The 17,400-nt window shown below is 49.5% G+C and overlaps 2 protein-coding genes across 2 annotated transcripts in view; both read right to left on the reverse strand.

Moving 5' to 3' along the window:
* Nucleotides 1–562: 562 nt before the first annotated feature.
* On the reverse strand, nt 563–9,317 carry LOC145361271 (5-hydroxytryptamine receptor 7-like). The gene is made up of 2 exons (XM_080216902.1): nt 8,613–9,317; nt 563–1,940 (listed from the first exon to the last, which is right to left on the reverse strand). Exons 1-2 carry the CDS (start codon nt 9,005–9,007, stop codon nt 1,295–1,297), a joined length of 1,041 nt encoding a protein of 346 aa, XP_080073028.1. The 5' UTR covers nt 9,008–9,317; the 3' UTR covers nt 563–1,294.
* Nucleotides 9,318–15,147: 5,830 nt separating this feature from the next.
* LOC145361250 (inositol polyphosphate-5-phosphatase A-like) overlaps nt 15,148–17,400 on the reverse strand; it is a 47,910-nt gene continuing 45,657 nt past the window's right edge. The window contains exon 16 of the mRNA XM_080216883.1: nt 15,148–16,447. The gene's annotated coding sequence lies outside the window, so the exon portion shown is untranslated. The remainder of the gene's footprint in view (nt 16,448–17,400) is intronic.

The raw sequence follows: 17,400 nt of genomic DNA on the forward strand, positions 1-17,400 counted from the left end.
GATCAGCGAGATAGTCAATATCTTTTCCCAAAGGTAGGGGAGTCTAAAACTAAAGGGCATAGGTTTAAGGTGAGAGGGAGTGGAGGGGTTGGCACAGTGATTAGCACAGCTGCCTCACAGAGCCAGGGTCCCGGGTTCGATTCCCGACTCGGGTCACTGTCTGTGTGGAGTCTGCACATTCTCCCCGTGTCTGCATGGGTTTCCTCCAGGTGCTCCGGTTTCCTCCCACGGTCCGAAAGACGTGCTGGTTCGGTGTTAAATTCTTCCTCAGTGTAACCCGAACAGGAGTGTGACGACGAGGGAATTTCACAGTAACTTCACTGCAGTGTTAATGCAAGCCGACTTGTGACACTAATATATTCCTTAGTTCAGAATTATTTGTTTATTATGAAACTAAACTTGGTCAAGTTACACGCAAAGTTTATTAATGTGGAGTATGAAATATGGAAGTGGAATAATTATTCAAAATACTCAGACACACACACACTCAGACATACAAACACACACTTACATATACACACACACAAACCCACACACATCCACACTTGCACTTACACACACACACTCACACACACACAGACGCACTCACACCCATAACTGATACACAAAAATTATCCATAAAGGTTAAAGGTCAACAGCTCAAGAGTAAAGGGTAATAGAATCCTGAAAATGTTTTCCGGGCACATATTGGTTCTCCTGACACTGATTTGCCAAACATTTTTGCATCGTGCAAATCTGCAGTCAGTCCATTTCAGAATGTCGAGTGACTTTGGAGTTCCTCCTGTTGACAGTTTGCTTTGGCACTGGGGCGGGAGTTTCAGTATTTTCAACGTCCTCCCTCCAAGTGGTTAATCTGTCAAAGGGAAAGCTTTTCTCCGCAGTTTTCCAGGGTCGGGTTTTTGCTTTTCAAATTTGCCAGGTGACCCTTCAGTAAACAGTCCACCCAGGGTCAGGAGGACTCCCACTCGGGTTTCCTTTCAAAAAAAAACTGCTGAGTTGCCTTTTCTGATGAAATGCTGCGTTTTCTGGGAACAGGCAGGACCAGAATCCCTGTACGAATCATTTCCGGGACTTTGAACAAGCACAACATTTTCTGGAATGTTCCTCGGAGGTGTGCAGGTGAGCTGGATTGGCCATGCTAAATTGCTCCTGAGTGTCCGGGGGGAGTAGCAGGGTAAATGTGTGGGGTTATGAGAATAAGGCCTGGGTGGGATTGTGACCAGCGCAGGCTGGATGGGCCGAACGGCCTCTTTCTGTGCTGTTGGGATAGTGTGAGGCCTTTGAGAGCTCACGTTCAGACGCTCCACCTCCCCGAGAATTTCCGGTTGACCTTCTGGCAACGTCCCCGTAGCAGCTCCATGTAGGTGGACCTTAGGTCACGGCTGAAGAAGGCGTAGATGAAGGGGTTGAGCAGCGAGTTGGCGTATCCCAGCCACAGCAATGCCCGCTCCAGCCCCACGGGCAGGCAGCTGCAGTGGGCGCCGCAGATGAAGGGCCTCGCCGTCGACTGGACAAAGAAGGGCAGCCAGCAGACGGCGAAGACCCCCAGCAGGGTGCCCAGGGTGGCGGCCGCCTTCTCCTCCCCTCTCAGGAGGCTGCCCGCCCTCCTGGGCCGCCGGGACTGGCGAGGGAGCACCCTGGGGCAACCCACCGGGGCGGGCAAAGCGGCGGCGCTCCGGCGCGCTTCCTGGAAGATCCTGTAGTACATGGCCAGCATGATGGCGGTGGGCAAGTAGAAGGCAGTAACAGTCGAATAGACGGTGTAGCCAAAATCCTGGCTGATGAGGCACACCCGGTTCCCGTTGATGTTGCGGGCCCAGCCGAACAACGGGGGGAGGGTGACGCACGCCGAGAAGACCCACACCCCCCCCACCATCTTGGCCATCGTACGTCCGGTTTGCCTGGCCGCATATGTCAGAGGCCGAGTAATCCTCAAATACCTGTGGGGGGGAAGGAACAATAGTTATTATTCAATACGTTCACCCACTCCAGAAACCAAGTCACCACAGCCTTTCCCGTAATAGCATCATTACAATCCCTGCAGTGCAGACACAGTCCATTCGGCCCATCGAGCACAACCCTATCCTTGTAACCCCACACGTTTACCCTGCTAATCCCCTTGACGTTAGGGTCAATTTAGATCATAGAGTCCCTACAGTGCAGATGAAGGCCATTCAGCCCATCCAGCACAACCCTATCCTCATAACATTTACCCTGCTCATCCCCTTGACACGAAGGGTCAATTTAGATCGTAGAGTCCCTACAGTGCAGAAAGAGGCCCTTCAGCCCATCCAGTCTGCACCGAACACAATCCCACCCAGGCCTTACCCTCATATCCCCATATACTATACCCATTCATCTCCGCTATCCGGGACACTAAGGGGCAATTTAACATGGCCAATCCACCTAACCTACACATCTTTGGACACTAAGGGGCAATTTAGCATGGCCAATCCACCTAACCTACACATCTTTGGACACTAAGGGACAATTTAGCATGGCCAATCCACCTAACCTACACATCTTTGGACATTAAGGGGCAATTTAGCATGGCCAATCCACCTAACCTACACATATTTGGACACTAAGGGACAATTTAGCATGGCCAATCCACCTAACCTGCACATCTTTGGATACTAAGGGGCAATTTAGCATGGCCAATCCCCCTAACCTACACATCTTTCGACACTAAGGGGCAATTTAGCATGGCCAATCCCCCTAACCTACACATCTTTAGACACTAAGGGGCAATTTAACATGGCCAATCCCCCTAACCTACACATCTTTGGACACTAAGGGACAATTTAGCATGGCCAATCCACCTAACCTGCACATCTTTGGGCACTGAGGTCCATTTTGGAATGGCCCGTCCCCGTAACCTACAAACATGCGTGGCACAGTGGGTTAGCACTGCTGCCTCAAAGCGCCAGGGACCCAGGTTCGATTTCAGGCTTGGGTCACTGTCTGTGTAGAGTCTGCACATTCTCCCCATGTCTGTGTGAGTTTCCTCCGGGTGTTCCGGTTTCCTCCCACAGTCTAAAAGACGTACTGGTTAGGTGCTAAATTCTCCCTCCTCGTAACCCGAACAGGAATGTGGCGACTAGGGGATTTCATTGCAGTGTAAATGTAAGAGTTACTTGTGACTAATTAATAAAACAAAAATAAATCCACCCACAAAGTCCCAAGTACATTAATATTGTTTGATTTATTATTGTCACATGTACTGGGACACAGTGAAAAGTATTGTTTGATTTATTATTGTCACGTGTACTGGGACACAGTGAAAAGTATTGTTTGATTTATTATTGTCACGTGTACTGGGATACAGTGAAAAGTATTGTTTGATTTATTATTGTCACGTGTATTGGGATACAGTGAAAAGTATTGTTTGATTTATTATTGTCACATGTACTGGGACACAGTGAAAAGTATTGTTTGATTTATTATTGTCCCGTGTACTGGGATACAGTGAAAAGTATTGTTTGATTTATTATTGTCACGTGTATTGGGATACAGTGAAAAGTATTGTTTGATTTATTATTGTCACGTGTATTGGGATACAGTGAAAAGTATTGTTTGATTTATTATTGTCCTGTGTACTGGGACACAGTGAAAAGTATTGTTTGATTTATTATTGTCACGTGTACTGGGATACAGTGAAAAGTATTGTTTGATTTATTATTGTCCTGTGTACTGGGATACAGTGAAAAGTATTGTTTGATTTATTATTGTCACGTGTATTGGGATACAGTGAAAAGTATTGTTTGATTTATTATTGTCACGTGTATTGGGATACAGTGAAAAGTATTGTTTGATTTATTATTGTCCTGTGTACTGGGACACAGTGAAAAGTATTGTTTCTTGTGCACTCTCCAGACAAAGCATTCCATTCATCAAGTACAAAGAGGAGAAGGAAAGGAGAGAGTGCAGAGTGTCGTGTTACAGTCACAGCTAGGGTGTAGAGAAAGATCAGCTTAATGCGAGGTAGGTCCATTCAAAAGTCTGATGGCTGCAGGGAAGAAGCTGTTCTTGAGTTTCTTGGTGTGTGAGCTCAGACTTTTGTGTCTTTTCCCGATGGAAGAAGGTGGAAGAGAGAATGTCCGGGGTGTGTGGTGTCCTTAATTACACTGGCTGCTTTTCCTGAGGCAGCGGGAAGTGTCGACAGAGTCAATGGATGTGAGGCTGGTTTGAGTGATGGATTGGGCTACATTCACAACCTTTCATAGTTCCTTGTGATCTTGGGCAGAGCAGGAGCCATACCAAGCTGTGATACAAGCAGAAAGAATGCTTTCTGTGGTGTATCTGTAAAAGTTGGTGAGAGTCGTAGCTGACATGCCAAATTTCCTTAGTCTTCTGAGAAAGTAGAGGCGTTGGTGGGGCTTTCTTAACGATAGTGTCAGCATGGGGGAACCGGGACAGGTTGTTGGTGATCTGGACACCAGGAAACTTGAAGCTCCCGACCCTTTCTACTTCGTCCCTGTTGATGCAGACAGGAACATGTTCTCCTTTACACTTCCTGAAGTCGATGACTATCTCCTTGTTGACACTGAGGGAGAGATTATTGTCACCGCATCAGTTCACCAGATTCTCTCTCCCATTCCTGGACTCTGTCTCGTCATTGTGTACAATTATAACGTATGTTTGGAGGTAGGGTCATGAGGTGGGCAAGGCAGCCATGTTGCGCATAGCAGGATCCCAAAAAAGTTAGCCTGTGTTTCCTTTTTTCTTGTGTACATGTGACATCGCTTGAGGGCAATGGGGTGGTGGGGGGAACCTGTCCCCCCAAGAAAATGTCTGCCGGATCTTTCATGACCCCACCCTGAGGGGGCGGTTGGGGTTGACATCTCCAAAAGGCAGTGCCGCAGTCCCTCAGGACTGCCCCTGGGGTGGGCTGTTCAAGGCCTGTGGTTGGACCTGAACGGCCAGTGTGCCATCTGCTGGACGCTCTCTGACAGGACAGGTATGGCTGTGTCAGGACTGCTGACTTTCTGGAACTCTTGCGCTGGTAAAACAGTCATTGGCACACGTCTGGGGCCTACTGTTCAGGCTCCTCTGTCTGGGTCCATGACAAAGACCTTCCCAGTGACAGCTCCCAAGCTAATGACATCAGCCCCACACCCCAGCAGAAGCAGCTCGGGACCAGGCTGGAATGGGTGGATGGATACAGAAGTGGGAGACAGGGGGAGGCAGAGAGAGAGAGACAGGGGGAGGCAGAGAGAGAGAGACAGGGGGAGGCAGAGAGAGAGACAGGGGGAGGCAGAGAGAGAGAGACAGGGGGAGGCAGAGAGAGAGACAGGGGGAGGCAGAGAGAGAGAGACAGGGGGAGGCAGAGAGAGAGAGACAGGGGGAGGCAGAGAGAGAGAGACAGGGGGAGGCAGAGAGAGAGAGACAGGGGGAGGCAGAGAGAGAGACAGGGGGAGGCAGAGAGAGAGACAGGGGGAGGCAGAGAGAGAGACAGGGGGAGGCAGAGAGAGAGAGACAGGGGGAGGCAGAGAGAGAGAGACAGGGGGAGGCAGAGAGAGAGAGACAGGGGGAGGCAGAGAGAGAGAGACAGGGGGAGGCAGAGAGAGAGAGACAGGGGGAGGCAGAGAGAGAGAGACAGGGGGAGGCAGAGAGAGAGAGACAGGGGGAGGCAGAGAGAGAGAGACAGGGGGAGGCAGAGAGAGAGACAGGGGGAGGCAGAGAGAGAGAGACAGGGGGAGGCAGAGAGAGAGACAGGGGGAGGCAGAGAGAGAGACAGGGGGAGGCAGAGAGAGAGAGACAGGGGGAGGCAGAGAGAGAGAGACAGGGGGAGGCAGAGAGAGAGAGACAGGGGGAGGCAGAGAGAGAGACAGGGGGAGGCAGAGAGAGAGACAGGGGGAGGCAGAGAGAGAGAGACAGGGGGAGGCAGAGAGAGAGAGACAGGGGGAGGCAGAGAGAGAGACAGGGGGAGGCAGAGAGAGAGACAGGGGGAGGCAGAGAGAGAGAGAGAGGGGGAGGCAGAGAGAGAGACAGGGGGAGGCAGAGAGAGAGAGACAGGGGGAGGCAGAGAGAGAGAGACAGGGGGAGGCAGAGAGAGAGAGACAGGGGGAGGCAGAGAGAGAGACAGGGGGAGGCAGAGAGAGAGAGACAGGGGGAGGCAGAGAGAGAGACAGGGGGAGGCAGAGAGAGAGAGAGACAGGGGGAGGCAGAGAGAGAGAGACAGGGGGAGGCAGAGAGAGAGACAGGGGGAGGCAGAGAGAGAGACAGGGGGAGGCAGAGAGAGAGACAGGGGGAGGCAGAGAGAGAGACAGGGGGAGGCAGAGAGAGAGACAGGGGGAGGCAGAGAGAGAGACAGGGGGAGGCAGAGAGAGAGAGGGGCAGGGAGAGGCAGAGGGAGAGAGAAAGTAACAGAGAAAGAAGCAGAGAGAGGGAGAAAAAGAATCATTTAGTATGCCCAAAATCAATTTTGTCTTTTAAAAATCATTTAGACAGTTACATTGTGTGACACAGTGGTTAGCACTGCCTCCTCACAGCGCCCAGGGACCTGGGTTCGATTCCCAGCTTGGGTCACTGTCTGTGCGGAGTTTGCACATTCTCCCCATGGATTTCCTCCGGGTGCCCCTGTTTCCTCCCACAGTCCAAAGATGTGCGGGTTAGGAGCCAAATTCTTCCTCAGAGAGCGAGAGGGAGGTAGAAAGTGACAGAGAGAGAAGCAGAGAGAGAGAGAGAGAGAGAGAGGCGGAGAGAGACACCGGAGTGTGGCGACTAGGGGATTTTCACAGTAACTTCATCGCAGTGTTAACGTCAGCCAACTTGTGACACTAATAAATAAAGTGTTATGTTGTGATGTTAAGGATTGGGTCATTATTGTAAGATTGGTAATATATTTACAATGTGAAAGATCCCTTTGGAATACCTGTCAGAATACTGATTGACGGAAGAACAAAGTTATTTAATTTCTGGGTGATTTTTGTTGGTACAATCGGACATTGGTGTAAGAATAGAGCCTATCTCAGTGCCCTAGGTGCAGGAGTAGGGAGATTGAATCGCTCCTCTGTAGCTAACAGCAGACTAGATCCACAGGAGCACAGATTAGGATTCAAATACTCACACACCTCACGTGAGACCGTCCATCAACGCTCCCTGACAATGACTCACTGCCAACAGATTTGAACAAAGCTATCACCAAGATAAACTTTACAGGACTGTTCCAGAAGCTACTGCCTTCCACTTTTGTAGGGCACACAGACCAACGCAGACACTGGGGAGAATGGGCAGACTCCACAAAGACAGTGACCCAAGCATCGAACCCAGATCCCCGGCACCGTGAGGCAGCAGTGCTAACCCACTGTGTCACCGTGCCACCTTATGAATGTTATGTTTTTTGTGTATAGTGTACAAAGAACAATACTTTTCACTGTATCCCAGTACATGTGACAATAATAAAATCAAACAATACTTTTCACTGTATCCCAGTACACGGGACAATAATAAATCAAACAATACTTTTCACTATATCCCAGTACACGTGACAATAATAAAATCAAACAATACTTTTCACTGTATCCCAATACATGTGACAATAATAAATCAAACAATACTTTTCACTGTATCCCAGTACACGTGACAATAATAAAATCAAACAATACTTTTCACTGTATCCCAGTATATGGGACAATAATAAATCAAACAATACTTTTCACTGTATCCCAGTACATGTGACAATAATAAATCAAACAATACTTTTCACTGTATCCCAGTACACGTGACAATAATAAATCAAACAATACTTTTCACTGTATCCCAGTACACGTGACAATAATAAATCAAACAATACTTTTCACTGTATCCCAGTACACGTGACAATAATAAATCAAACAATACTTTTCACTGTATCCCAATACACGTGACAATAATAAATCAAACAATACTTTTCACTGCATCCCAGTACATGTGACAATAATAAATCAAACAATACTTTTCACTGTGTCCCAGTACACGTGACAATAATAAATCAAACAATACTTTTCACTGTATCCCAGTACATGTGACAATAATAAATCAAACAATACTTTTCACTGTATCCCAGTACACGTGACAATAATAAATCAAACAATACTTTTCACTGTATCCCAGTACACGTGACAATAATAAATCAAACAATACTTTTCACTGCATCCCAGTACATGTGACAATAATAAATCAAACAATACTTTTCACTGTATCCCAGTACACGTGACAATAATAAATCAAACAATACTTTTCACTGTATCCCAATACACGTGACAATAATAAATCAAACAATACTTTTCACTGTATCCCAGTACACGTGACAATAATAAATCAAACAATACTTTTCACGATATCCCAGTACGTGACCATAATAAATCAAATCAATCGATCTAATAACGGAACATTTCCCACTGAGGACAAACCTGGGATGAAGATACTCGGAACGAAGTGAAATCTACATGTTTGACTTGTGGGCAACACTTCCAGGCTAATGTTGAGTTTGCCACATTGCTGAGGAATGGTGTAGGAATTACTGGCTGGTTTCCGCTGACAGGCTCGTTCATATCCATTCTCTGCAAACAGAAGGAACTTGGCCAAGCCTTGAGTTTAGTGAATTGATCTGGTTACTTTCTCCTTACCTGTCCACGCTGATTAGACATAGCGTCATGATGGAGGCGGTGCAGCAGACAACATCCAGGGCGATGAACACGTCACAGAAAGTGGCTCCCAACAGCCACTGCCCCCCTGCCAGATCGGTGGCCACCACGAACGGCAGCACGGCCAAGGCAACAGAGAGGTCCGCCCCCGCCAAGGCCGCCAGCAGGTAGTTGGGCAGCCGGCGGGCCTGCTGGACCACGCACACCGCCGCGATGGCCAGCACGTTGCCCCCCACCATGCCGACAGCAATCAGGGTCAGCGTCAGCCCAAGGGCCAGCCTTTGGGGGGCACTGAGGGACAGCACCTGGCCTGCACAGTGGCTTCCGTTGGCAGAGCTGTGGGTGGTCATGGGGGCGGGAGTGCCCACGGGGGTCATGGTGGTCGGGCAGGGGGTGGAACTTCAAGAGGGATCCTTACCCCTGCCCCCCTTCAACTCCAACACAGCCCCCTCAGACACCGATAAGCTGGCTTCCCTGGGGGGGATTTCCTTGGATCACTTCCAGGAAGATGGCATCGCGATAGACCAGGAGTTGAGTCGCTAACCTCTCTCATCACGGGAAGGAATATCAGATTGCCCGTAGTGGGAAGCTCAAATCTCTCTGTCTGTCTGTCTCTCTCTCCAATGACTCACCCTAAGTAACCAAGAGTTTTGTTGTTACTTGGTTAACAACACTTCAATCCTTAACCCCGTCCCTCCCAGAAGTTATTCAAGCATTCGCACCTGTGAATACACCCTTGTAGAGAACCAAACACTGTGTTTGCAGATTCTCAGTGAGGAAGAGAAGAACGCGGCGTGCACACGTGGATTCAATAAACCACAGCCAGTTTATTGAAGGGTTGCTCTCTCTCTCGGCACTACACTAAAATGCGAAGCTAAAAGCCAAGCGGAAGCCCGTGCCAGCACCCTAATGACACCAAATCAGATGACCAGAGCAACCTGCCAGCCTCTTAAATATAAAACATAACTGAGCTGTAAAGGTGATGACACGCATTCTGCTGACAGTCACATGGTCTCTCTCTGCACCGTTTGCTGTTTGAAATGTTCGGGCAAAGCACCAGAAATTCCTGGCTTCCCAATCATTCCCGTCTCCCACTGGAAACATGTCCATCTGTGCATTTAGATAGTGCCTTTTGTTTTTCAAGTCTAATCTTGGTAAGGTGCTGGAGGGAGAATTATTGATCTCTACTTTCTCAGAAGACTAAGGAAATTCGACATGTCCACTATGACTCTCACCAACTTTTACAGATGTACCATAGAAAGCATTCTTTCTGGTTGTATCACAGCTTGGTTTCAGTTCCTGCTCTGCCCAAGACCACAAGGAACTACAAAAGGTCGTGAATGCAGCCCAATCCATCACGCAAACCAACCTCCCATCTATTGATACCATCTTTGGACACTAAGGGACAATTTAGCATGGCCAATGCACCTAACATACACATCTCTGAACACTAAGGGGCAACTTAGCATGGGCAATCCACCTAATCTGCACATCTTTGGACACTAAGGGGCAATTTACCACGGCCAATCCACCTAACCTGCACATCTTTGGACACTAAGGGGCAATTTAGCATGGCCAATCCACCTAACCTACACATCTTTGGACACTAAGGGACAATTTACCATGGCCAATCCACCTAACTTGCACATCTTAATACACTAAGGGACAATTTAGCATGGCCAATGAACCTAATCTGCATATCTTTCAATCTGTGGGAGGAAACCCAGACAGACAGTGGGAGAACGTGCAGACTCCACACAGACAGTGACCAAACCGGGAATTGAACCCAGGATCCTGGTGGTGTGAGATAGCAGTGCTAACCACTGTGCCACCATGCGGCCCGAGTGAGTGACAGAATGAGGAAGGTAGCAAGGTGGGGAGATGGAGAAACAGGATGGGAGAGGGATGACGGATTTAGCGATGTTCACAGCCAGTCATTAATAAGAGAATATCTTCCCTGTCCTGGGAACAGACAAGCTTCTTCCTGGAGGTTCAATTCCTCCCCTTTTTTCCAGTTGCTAGCAAGCCTCATCTTCTAACTGCTATTGAGATATACGATTAAACAACACTTGGCCATTCTGGGTCAATTCTTACCGACACAAAACTGTTGGGGAAGTGCTGCCATTTTTGTTTTTGAGGGTGGTATCGGGAGGCGGGGGTGAGTTGAAAGCAGGAGGGAAGGGTGTGGGCCTGACGAAGGAGCTATAAGAACAAGATGCAAGGCCCAATAGAAACACGAGACATAGATGTGGGCCATCCAATGGGAATCAACAATGGAGAGAGACGCAGGGACCAATCAGGCATCTGTTGACTACTTTGGTTGGGTGGGATGGGTGAGGCCAATCTTCATTCATCGTGCGATTACAGAAAGTCCCGAGGATTTGGAGGGCTGTTGCATTCAGCTGTGGGTGGGTGGGTGGGTTGACAGGACCTCGCCATGGGTGTACGGGTTGGTGGGCGGTGCCCTTTGACCTGGGTGCCGCCGCTGGGCAAAGTGGTCCCTGGTTGTCCCTGGCCTCGTGGGCGAGAGGGAGGGTGGAATCCCCCCCACCGATGGGTGTGGGAGGGACAGAAGGACCATCGCTCTCCCCCACTCCCCTAAAAGTGACCCAAAAACTGCGCCAATGGCCACCCCGTGTCTCAGCTGGGTGGTTCGCCTCTGCCCGCATGGAGGGTAGAGTGGGTCAAGGTGCCCCCTCACCCCTCCTTGGCACCTTGCCACCCGGTTTCTGTACTGCGGATTTGCGGAAGACCTCAGGATGGAGGCCAGGGGCTTTCTGAGCCAATCGGCAAGCTGTGTGGCACAGCTGGACATGGTGGCCCTCCCCAAGGTCCGACAGGGGCACTTCCCAGAGATGGAATTGGCCCACCATCGGGGCCACAGGGCTGGGGGCTGGACAGAGCGGGCACAGGGCACAGACACAAGTGCAGAGAGGCACAGGGCACAGCGACGATTAAGCCATCAAGAGTCCTTGTAAAGTCAATAAACGTTCTGCCTCTTGCTCGGAGCTCCACTGTTCACCCCGTCACTACCTGGGGAGGTTAGTCAGGGTCACGGAGCCGTCAGTTGCAGCCTCCCCAATTTTTTTTTTACTCACCTTCAGTTGAAGCGGCCCAACCTCCCTCCACAAACCCTGGAGAAATGAGCTGCACAGGGTGGATTCCCGTGTCTCTGATGGGCACCAGAGTGGCGGAATCTGTGTAACTAATCTGGGGCAGCACTGCCAGAAGAAGTGGAGATAAAGACCCCCCCTCCGCCAAAAGGGTGGAGGAGGGGTGGGTGGCACAGTGGATAGCCAGGGACCCAGGTTCAATTCATGGCTTGGGTCACTGTGCAGAGTCTGCACATTCTCCCCGTGTCTGCGTGGGTTTCCTCCAGGTTTCCCACAGTCTGAAAGATGTGAAGGTTAGGTGGATTGGCCATGCTAAATTGCCCCTTAGTGCCCAAATATGTGTAGGTTCGGTGGATTGGCCATGTTAAATTGCTCTTTTGTGTCCAAATATGTGCAGGTTAGGTGGATTGGCCATGTTAAATTGCTCCTTAGTGTCCAAAGATGTGTAGGTTAGGTGGATTGGCCATGCTAAATTGCCCCTTAGTGTCCAAAGATGTGTAGGTTAGGTGGATTGGCCATGCTAAATTGCCCCTTAGTGTCCAAAGATGTGTAGGTTAGGTGGATTGGCCATGTTAAATTGCTCCTTAGTGTCCAAATATGTGTAGGTTCGGTGGATTGGCCACGTTAAATTGCTCCTTAGGGTCAGGAGGATTAGCAGGGTAAATGTGCCTGGGTGGGATTGGAGTGGGTACAGACTTGATGGGCCGAATGGCTTCCTTCAGCACTGTAGGGATTCAGTCTATCACTCAGCAATCCCTGAGAAGGCATGCGTATGAGGGGAGTTGTTACGGATTGGGGATGGGAGAGGAGGGGTAAGGAGGTTCAAGAATGAGGGTGGGATGGATTGGAGTTGAGGTGGGGAACTGAGTAGTCAGAAGTGAATGGTCAGTGGAAGGAGGGGGGGGCAGTGCTTCGGGGGAATAGAGAGTTGGCGGGGGGGGGGGGCGTGGGGGGCAGTGTCAGGCGATTAATGGTGGGACTCTTGGCAGTGAGGAAGATCAGAAGGATCTTGGAGTCCGGGTCCATAGGACTCTCAAACCGGCCTTGCTGGTGGAGGATGTGGTTAAGAAGGCATATGATGTACTGGCCTTTATCAATTGAGGGATTGAGTTTAGGAGTTGGGAGGGAATGCTGCAGCTTTATAAGACCCTTGTCAGACCCCACTTGGAGTACTGTGCGCAATTCTGGTCACGTCACTACAGGAAGGATGTGGAAGCTATTGAGAAGGTGCAGAGGAGATTTACAAGGATGTTGCCTGGATTGGGAGGCATCCCGTATGAAGATAGGTTGAGGTTCTCCCTGGAGAGACGAAGGATGAGAGGTGACCTGATAGAGGTTTATAAGATATTGAGAGGAATAGACAGGGTGGATTCTCAGAGGCTATTTCCCAGGAAAATGGTTGCTGTGAGAGGACACAGGTTTAAGGTGCTGGGGAGTAGGTACAGAGGAGATGTCAGGGGTAAGTTTTTTACTCACAGGGTGGTGGGTGAGTGGAATCGGCTGCCGGCGGTGGTGGTGGAGGTGGACTCGATAGAGTCTTTGAAGAGACTTTTAGATAAGTACATGGGACTTAATAGGATTGAGGGTTATAGATAAGCCTAGTAGGTAGGGATATCATCGGTGCAACTTGTGGGCCGAAGGGCCTGTTTGTGCTGTAGATTTTCTATGTTCTACATGGAACCTAGTGAGATAGACAGTGATAGGTAAGCCTAGTAATCTCTAAGGTAGGGACATGTAAACACAACTTTGTGGGTCAAAGGGCCTGTAGCTTTTCTATGTTTCTGTGATCATGGAGGTGGTGAGTGGGGGAGATGGGAGGGGGTTGTGTATTCAGGGGTCTGCGCAAGGATAAAGCTCAAAAAGGAAGACTGTCTCTCTCCCATCCCCTCCCCCCACCAGCCTCTCTGCTGGTGGGATCTTGCTGTGCAGGAATCCTGGCTCTCCTCTGCTACACAACAGTGCCTTCATTTCAACTGGTGCTCCAGTGGTTGGAGGGAGGGAACACCCACGAGGTCTCTAAGAGCAATGAACATTTGGAATTGTGGTCCACCTGAAATGGCCATACTAACCGGAGCTGGCATGTCAAGGAACTGGGAGCAGAGAGATGGTTGATCTGATGCCGGAGATAGATACACTAACTGTGTTTAACTCTATAGGTTGGGCTTTCAGTTGAGTACATGTAAGCAGAGATGCAATGGTTGATTTGTGGGGTCTATGTTTGTGATGCTTAATTCCGGTTAAGAAATATTAGACTGATTAAAGACTCCTATTGAAATTGACGTTGGTTCTCAATGAATTGGGGGGTGATGCCTCCCTCCCCCCCGCTAACCCCCACAGCCCATCAACCCCCTATTAATTCCTCCCCTCATTAATTCCCCCCACCCCCACCAGAAATCCCCACTGGATAAGTGAGACAAGTGTAGTTGAAGGCCATTTGGTCTATCGATGGGGCAAAAGGTACGTGGACCAAATGACGAACAAAGGGATCTGACGGGGCTGGGAAAGTATCGGAACGTATAAACTGAGAAGAAAATGTAGGCTTATTCAATTACTGTGTCTTCAGAGTAACGGATATTTAATTCCCTGTGATCGCTATTATCTAGATGCTCCCCCTTTACTTGCTTCCCTAATCTAGTCACTTCCCATGACTGGATGTAGCATTGATCCCTCTCTGGTTGGGCTTCTTATATTCTGGGAAAAGACTGACCTGAAAAAGCTGAGGTATTAAAACCGTTGTCTATGTTGCTTTGATCCAGTCTTGGACCAAACCGTACCAGGCCTCAGGCCTTTCCACGGCACTCATCTTTCTCTCTCTCTCTCTGTTCCTGCAGTGTTGAGGTGCACTCTGACGAAAGGCAGCAATTGGCACAAACACATCTTCCGGGTGCTCCAGTTTCCTCCTACACGGCAAAAGACGTGCTGGTTAGGTGCTAAATTCTCCCTCAGTGTAACCCGAACAGACACTGGATTGTGGCGACTGGGGGATTTTCACAGTAACTTCATTGCAGTGTTAATGTTTGCCTACTTGTGACACTAATGAATAAACTTGAACTTTTAGCTGAAGGCACGGCCACCAATGGCGGAGCGAGTAACATCAGGGGTTGATCAAGAGGCAGGGTCGAAAAACAGGACCTCCTTGACAACACGTCAACTCTGACAGGAGAGAAATGGAGGGAAAACTAAGGCAGGGGACAGAGCGATTCTCACCTCAGTGTCTCTGAGTTGCCTGTTGCGGCCTACCTGACAGGCTTTACGCCAAGCTTGATTCACGATGCCTCAAATCCCATGCCTCGCATTGGAAAATCCAAGGGGAAGGGGGGGGGGCAGGAATAGTGGAGCAAGTGCCTCGCCAAAGTACAGACCAGCGCGCACACGGAAATAAAATCGGTTTGGGAAGCAAGATGATGACTTCTAATTTAATTCAACACTTTACAAAGCCACACTACAGAGTATATACATGATCACAGATCGTATAGAAAACTTGCCAAAATGCTAGAAAAAACTCACCGCATCATTGAAAAATAAAATAAAATCAAACAGTTGGAAGGAGATCCTTCACCCCAAGGTCAAAGTGCAGACTTTCAATCGGGCATGGCATGAGGCAGCTATATAGACCAGCAAAGCCACCCCGTGCCCGAATTACACTAATTTTTGGTCCCACATAATGCTCCAAGAGGCTGCTACGGAGGTTGACATTTTACCATTAACTTGCAATACCACCTAATTGTTTCTGATTAAGAGTCTCTTGTGGGGTCCTAAAGGCTAATGAGTGGACGACCAAAAAATGACAACCTCTTGAATCTTGGCCCAGAGGTGTCCTTGGAATTGGGGTTGCCCATCAAGTTGAGGTCGCCGTCTACGGTAACCCTCCGGAATGTTCCGCCTGCCACCATTCAATATGGCCGATTCCTCTCCCGACTCCATCTGCCCGCTTTGATTCCAGTTCCCCGGTTGGAAGGGAGAGTTCTCGATTTACAACGGCCTTTCTGCGAGAGGAGGTATCGCGCTGGTTCCAATTTAAAGGTCGGGAGGTGGCTCAGTGTCTGACTTGGCCATGCAGAAGGCCCCATTTCTCCTGCTTATCCTTCCCACAATGCATCATGAAGCTATGGCAACCACTCACCAACCCCCCCACCCCGACTCAGACATACAAGAAAAAACACGCGAGAGCTGAGGAAGGCTCGTGAAAGAAAAGGCACGCGTGTTTCTGGGAAATGGTAACATAATTTAGGCGGCAGGCTTTGTGGCAGACGCTAGGCCCGATTTCCCCTTTGACCCCTGAGAGAGGTGACTCTTTAGCAGCGCCCGCCTCTCCCCCCGCCTCAGCTATCTCTCCCGCGACCCGAAGACAACAGGTAGCTACCGAGAGAGACTCGAAAGCTGGATAAATAAAGTATTTGTACACGTTACGCTCCCCTACACTGAACTGTTCCAAAGTCCACATTGGGCAAAGATCAAAGGGTCCAGAAATACTTGGTGGGGAATCGACCGTTGCTTCCTGAACCTTCCTGCCAGTTTATCTCGCAATGTGGCTCAGGGCAGCTTAAGAGTGTGAAGGTGAGATGGTGTGATGGTTGGTCCTCAGATGGGGATAGTATCCCCACGGCCTGGTCATTTACGAGTTGTCGATTCTTGCTTTTGTCACTGAGGCACCAAGGTCACGATGCCTTGTACGTTCCCCCCTGAAGAGATAAGATTTAAGAGCTGTAAGTAAGCAAAGACACAAGTCAGGAGTGCGATGAAATATTCTCACTTAACCAGCAATATAAATACTGTGTCTACCAGAGCAGGTCAGACTGGGAGTCCTGTGGAGAGTAACCCACCTCCTGACTCCCCCCCAAAGCCTGTCACAGTGGCTAGCACTGCCGCCTCGCAGCGCCAGGGACCCAGGTTTGATTCTGGCCTCAGGTCACTGTCTGTATGGAGTTTGCACATTCTCCCCATGTCTGTGTGGGTTTCCTCCGGGTGCTCCAGTTTCCTCCCACAGTCCAAAAGATGTGCTGGTTAGGTGCTAAATTCTCCCTCAGTGTACCTGAACAGACACCCAACAGTGTCAGGAGGATTAGCAGAGTAAATATGTGAGGTTATGAGAATAGAGTCTGGCAATTTAGCATGGCCAATCCACCTAACCTGCACATCTTTGGACTGCAGGAGGAAACTGGAGCACCCGGAGGAAACCCACGCAGACATGGGGAGAATGTGCAAACTCCATACAGACAGTGACCCAAGGCCAGAATTGAACCTGTGTCTCTGATGCGGTGAGGCAGCAGTGCTAACCACTGTGTCACTGTGCCATCCATAGTCAAGTCCTGCATTTATATAGTGCCTTTTCCTTCCTCAGGACTTCTTCATTAGTAATGAGTAGGCTTACATTAACACTGCGATGAAGTTAATGTGAAAATCCCTTAGTTGCCACACTCCAGCACCTGTTTGGGTTACACTGAGGGAGAATTTAGCATCTAACTCAGAGGAAACCAGAGCACCCGGAGGAAACCCACGCAGACACGGGGAGAATGTGCAAACTGCACACTGACAGTGACCCGAGGCCAGGAATCGAACCCAGGTCCCTGGCGCTGCGAGCCAGCAGTGCTAACCACTGTGCCAGCCTGTTGCCCCCGAGCCCAAAAAAGACGAGCTCAGTGAAACATATTGAGTGA

Source organism: Carcharhinus amblyrhynchos, chromosome 34 (assembly GCF_965287045.1).
Source record: "Carcharhinus amblyrhynchos chromosome 34, sCarAmb.v2.hapA, whole genome shotgun sequence".
Lineage (NCBI taxonomy): Eukaryota > Metazoa > Chordata > Chondrichthyes > Carcharhiniformes > Carcharhinidae > Carcharhinus > Carcharhinus amblyrhynchos.

Bases quoted from the DNA above. Each gene is read 5' to 3' on its own strand.
- LOC145361271 (XM_080216902.1), bottom strand. From the start codon at position 9,007: ATGACCCCCGTGGGCACTCCCGCCCCCATGACCACCCACAGCTCTGCC. The intron at 1,941-8,612 runs GTAAGGAGAAAG...TCCCCCCCACAG, and splicing joins TGTCTAATCAGCGTGGACAG to GTATTTGAGGATTACTCGGC.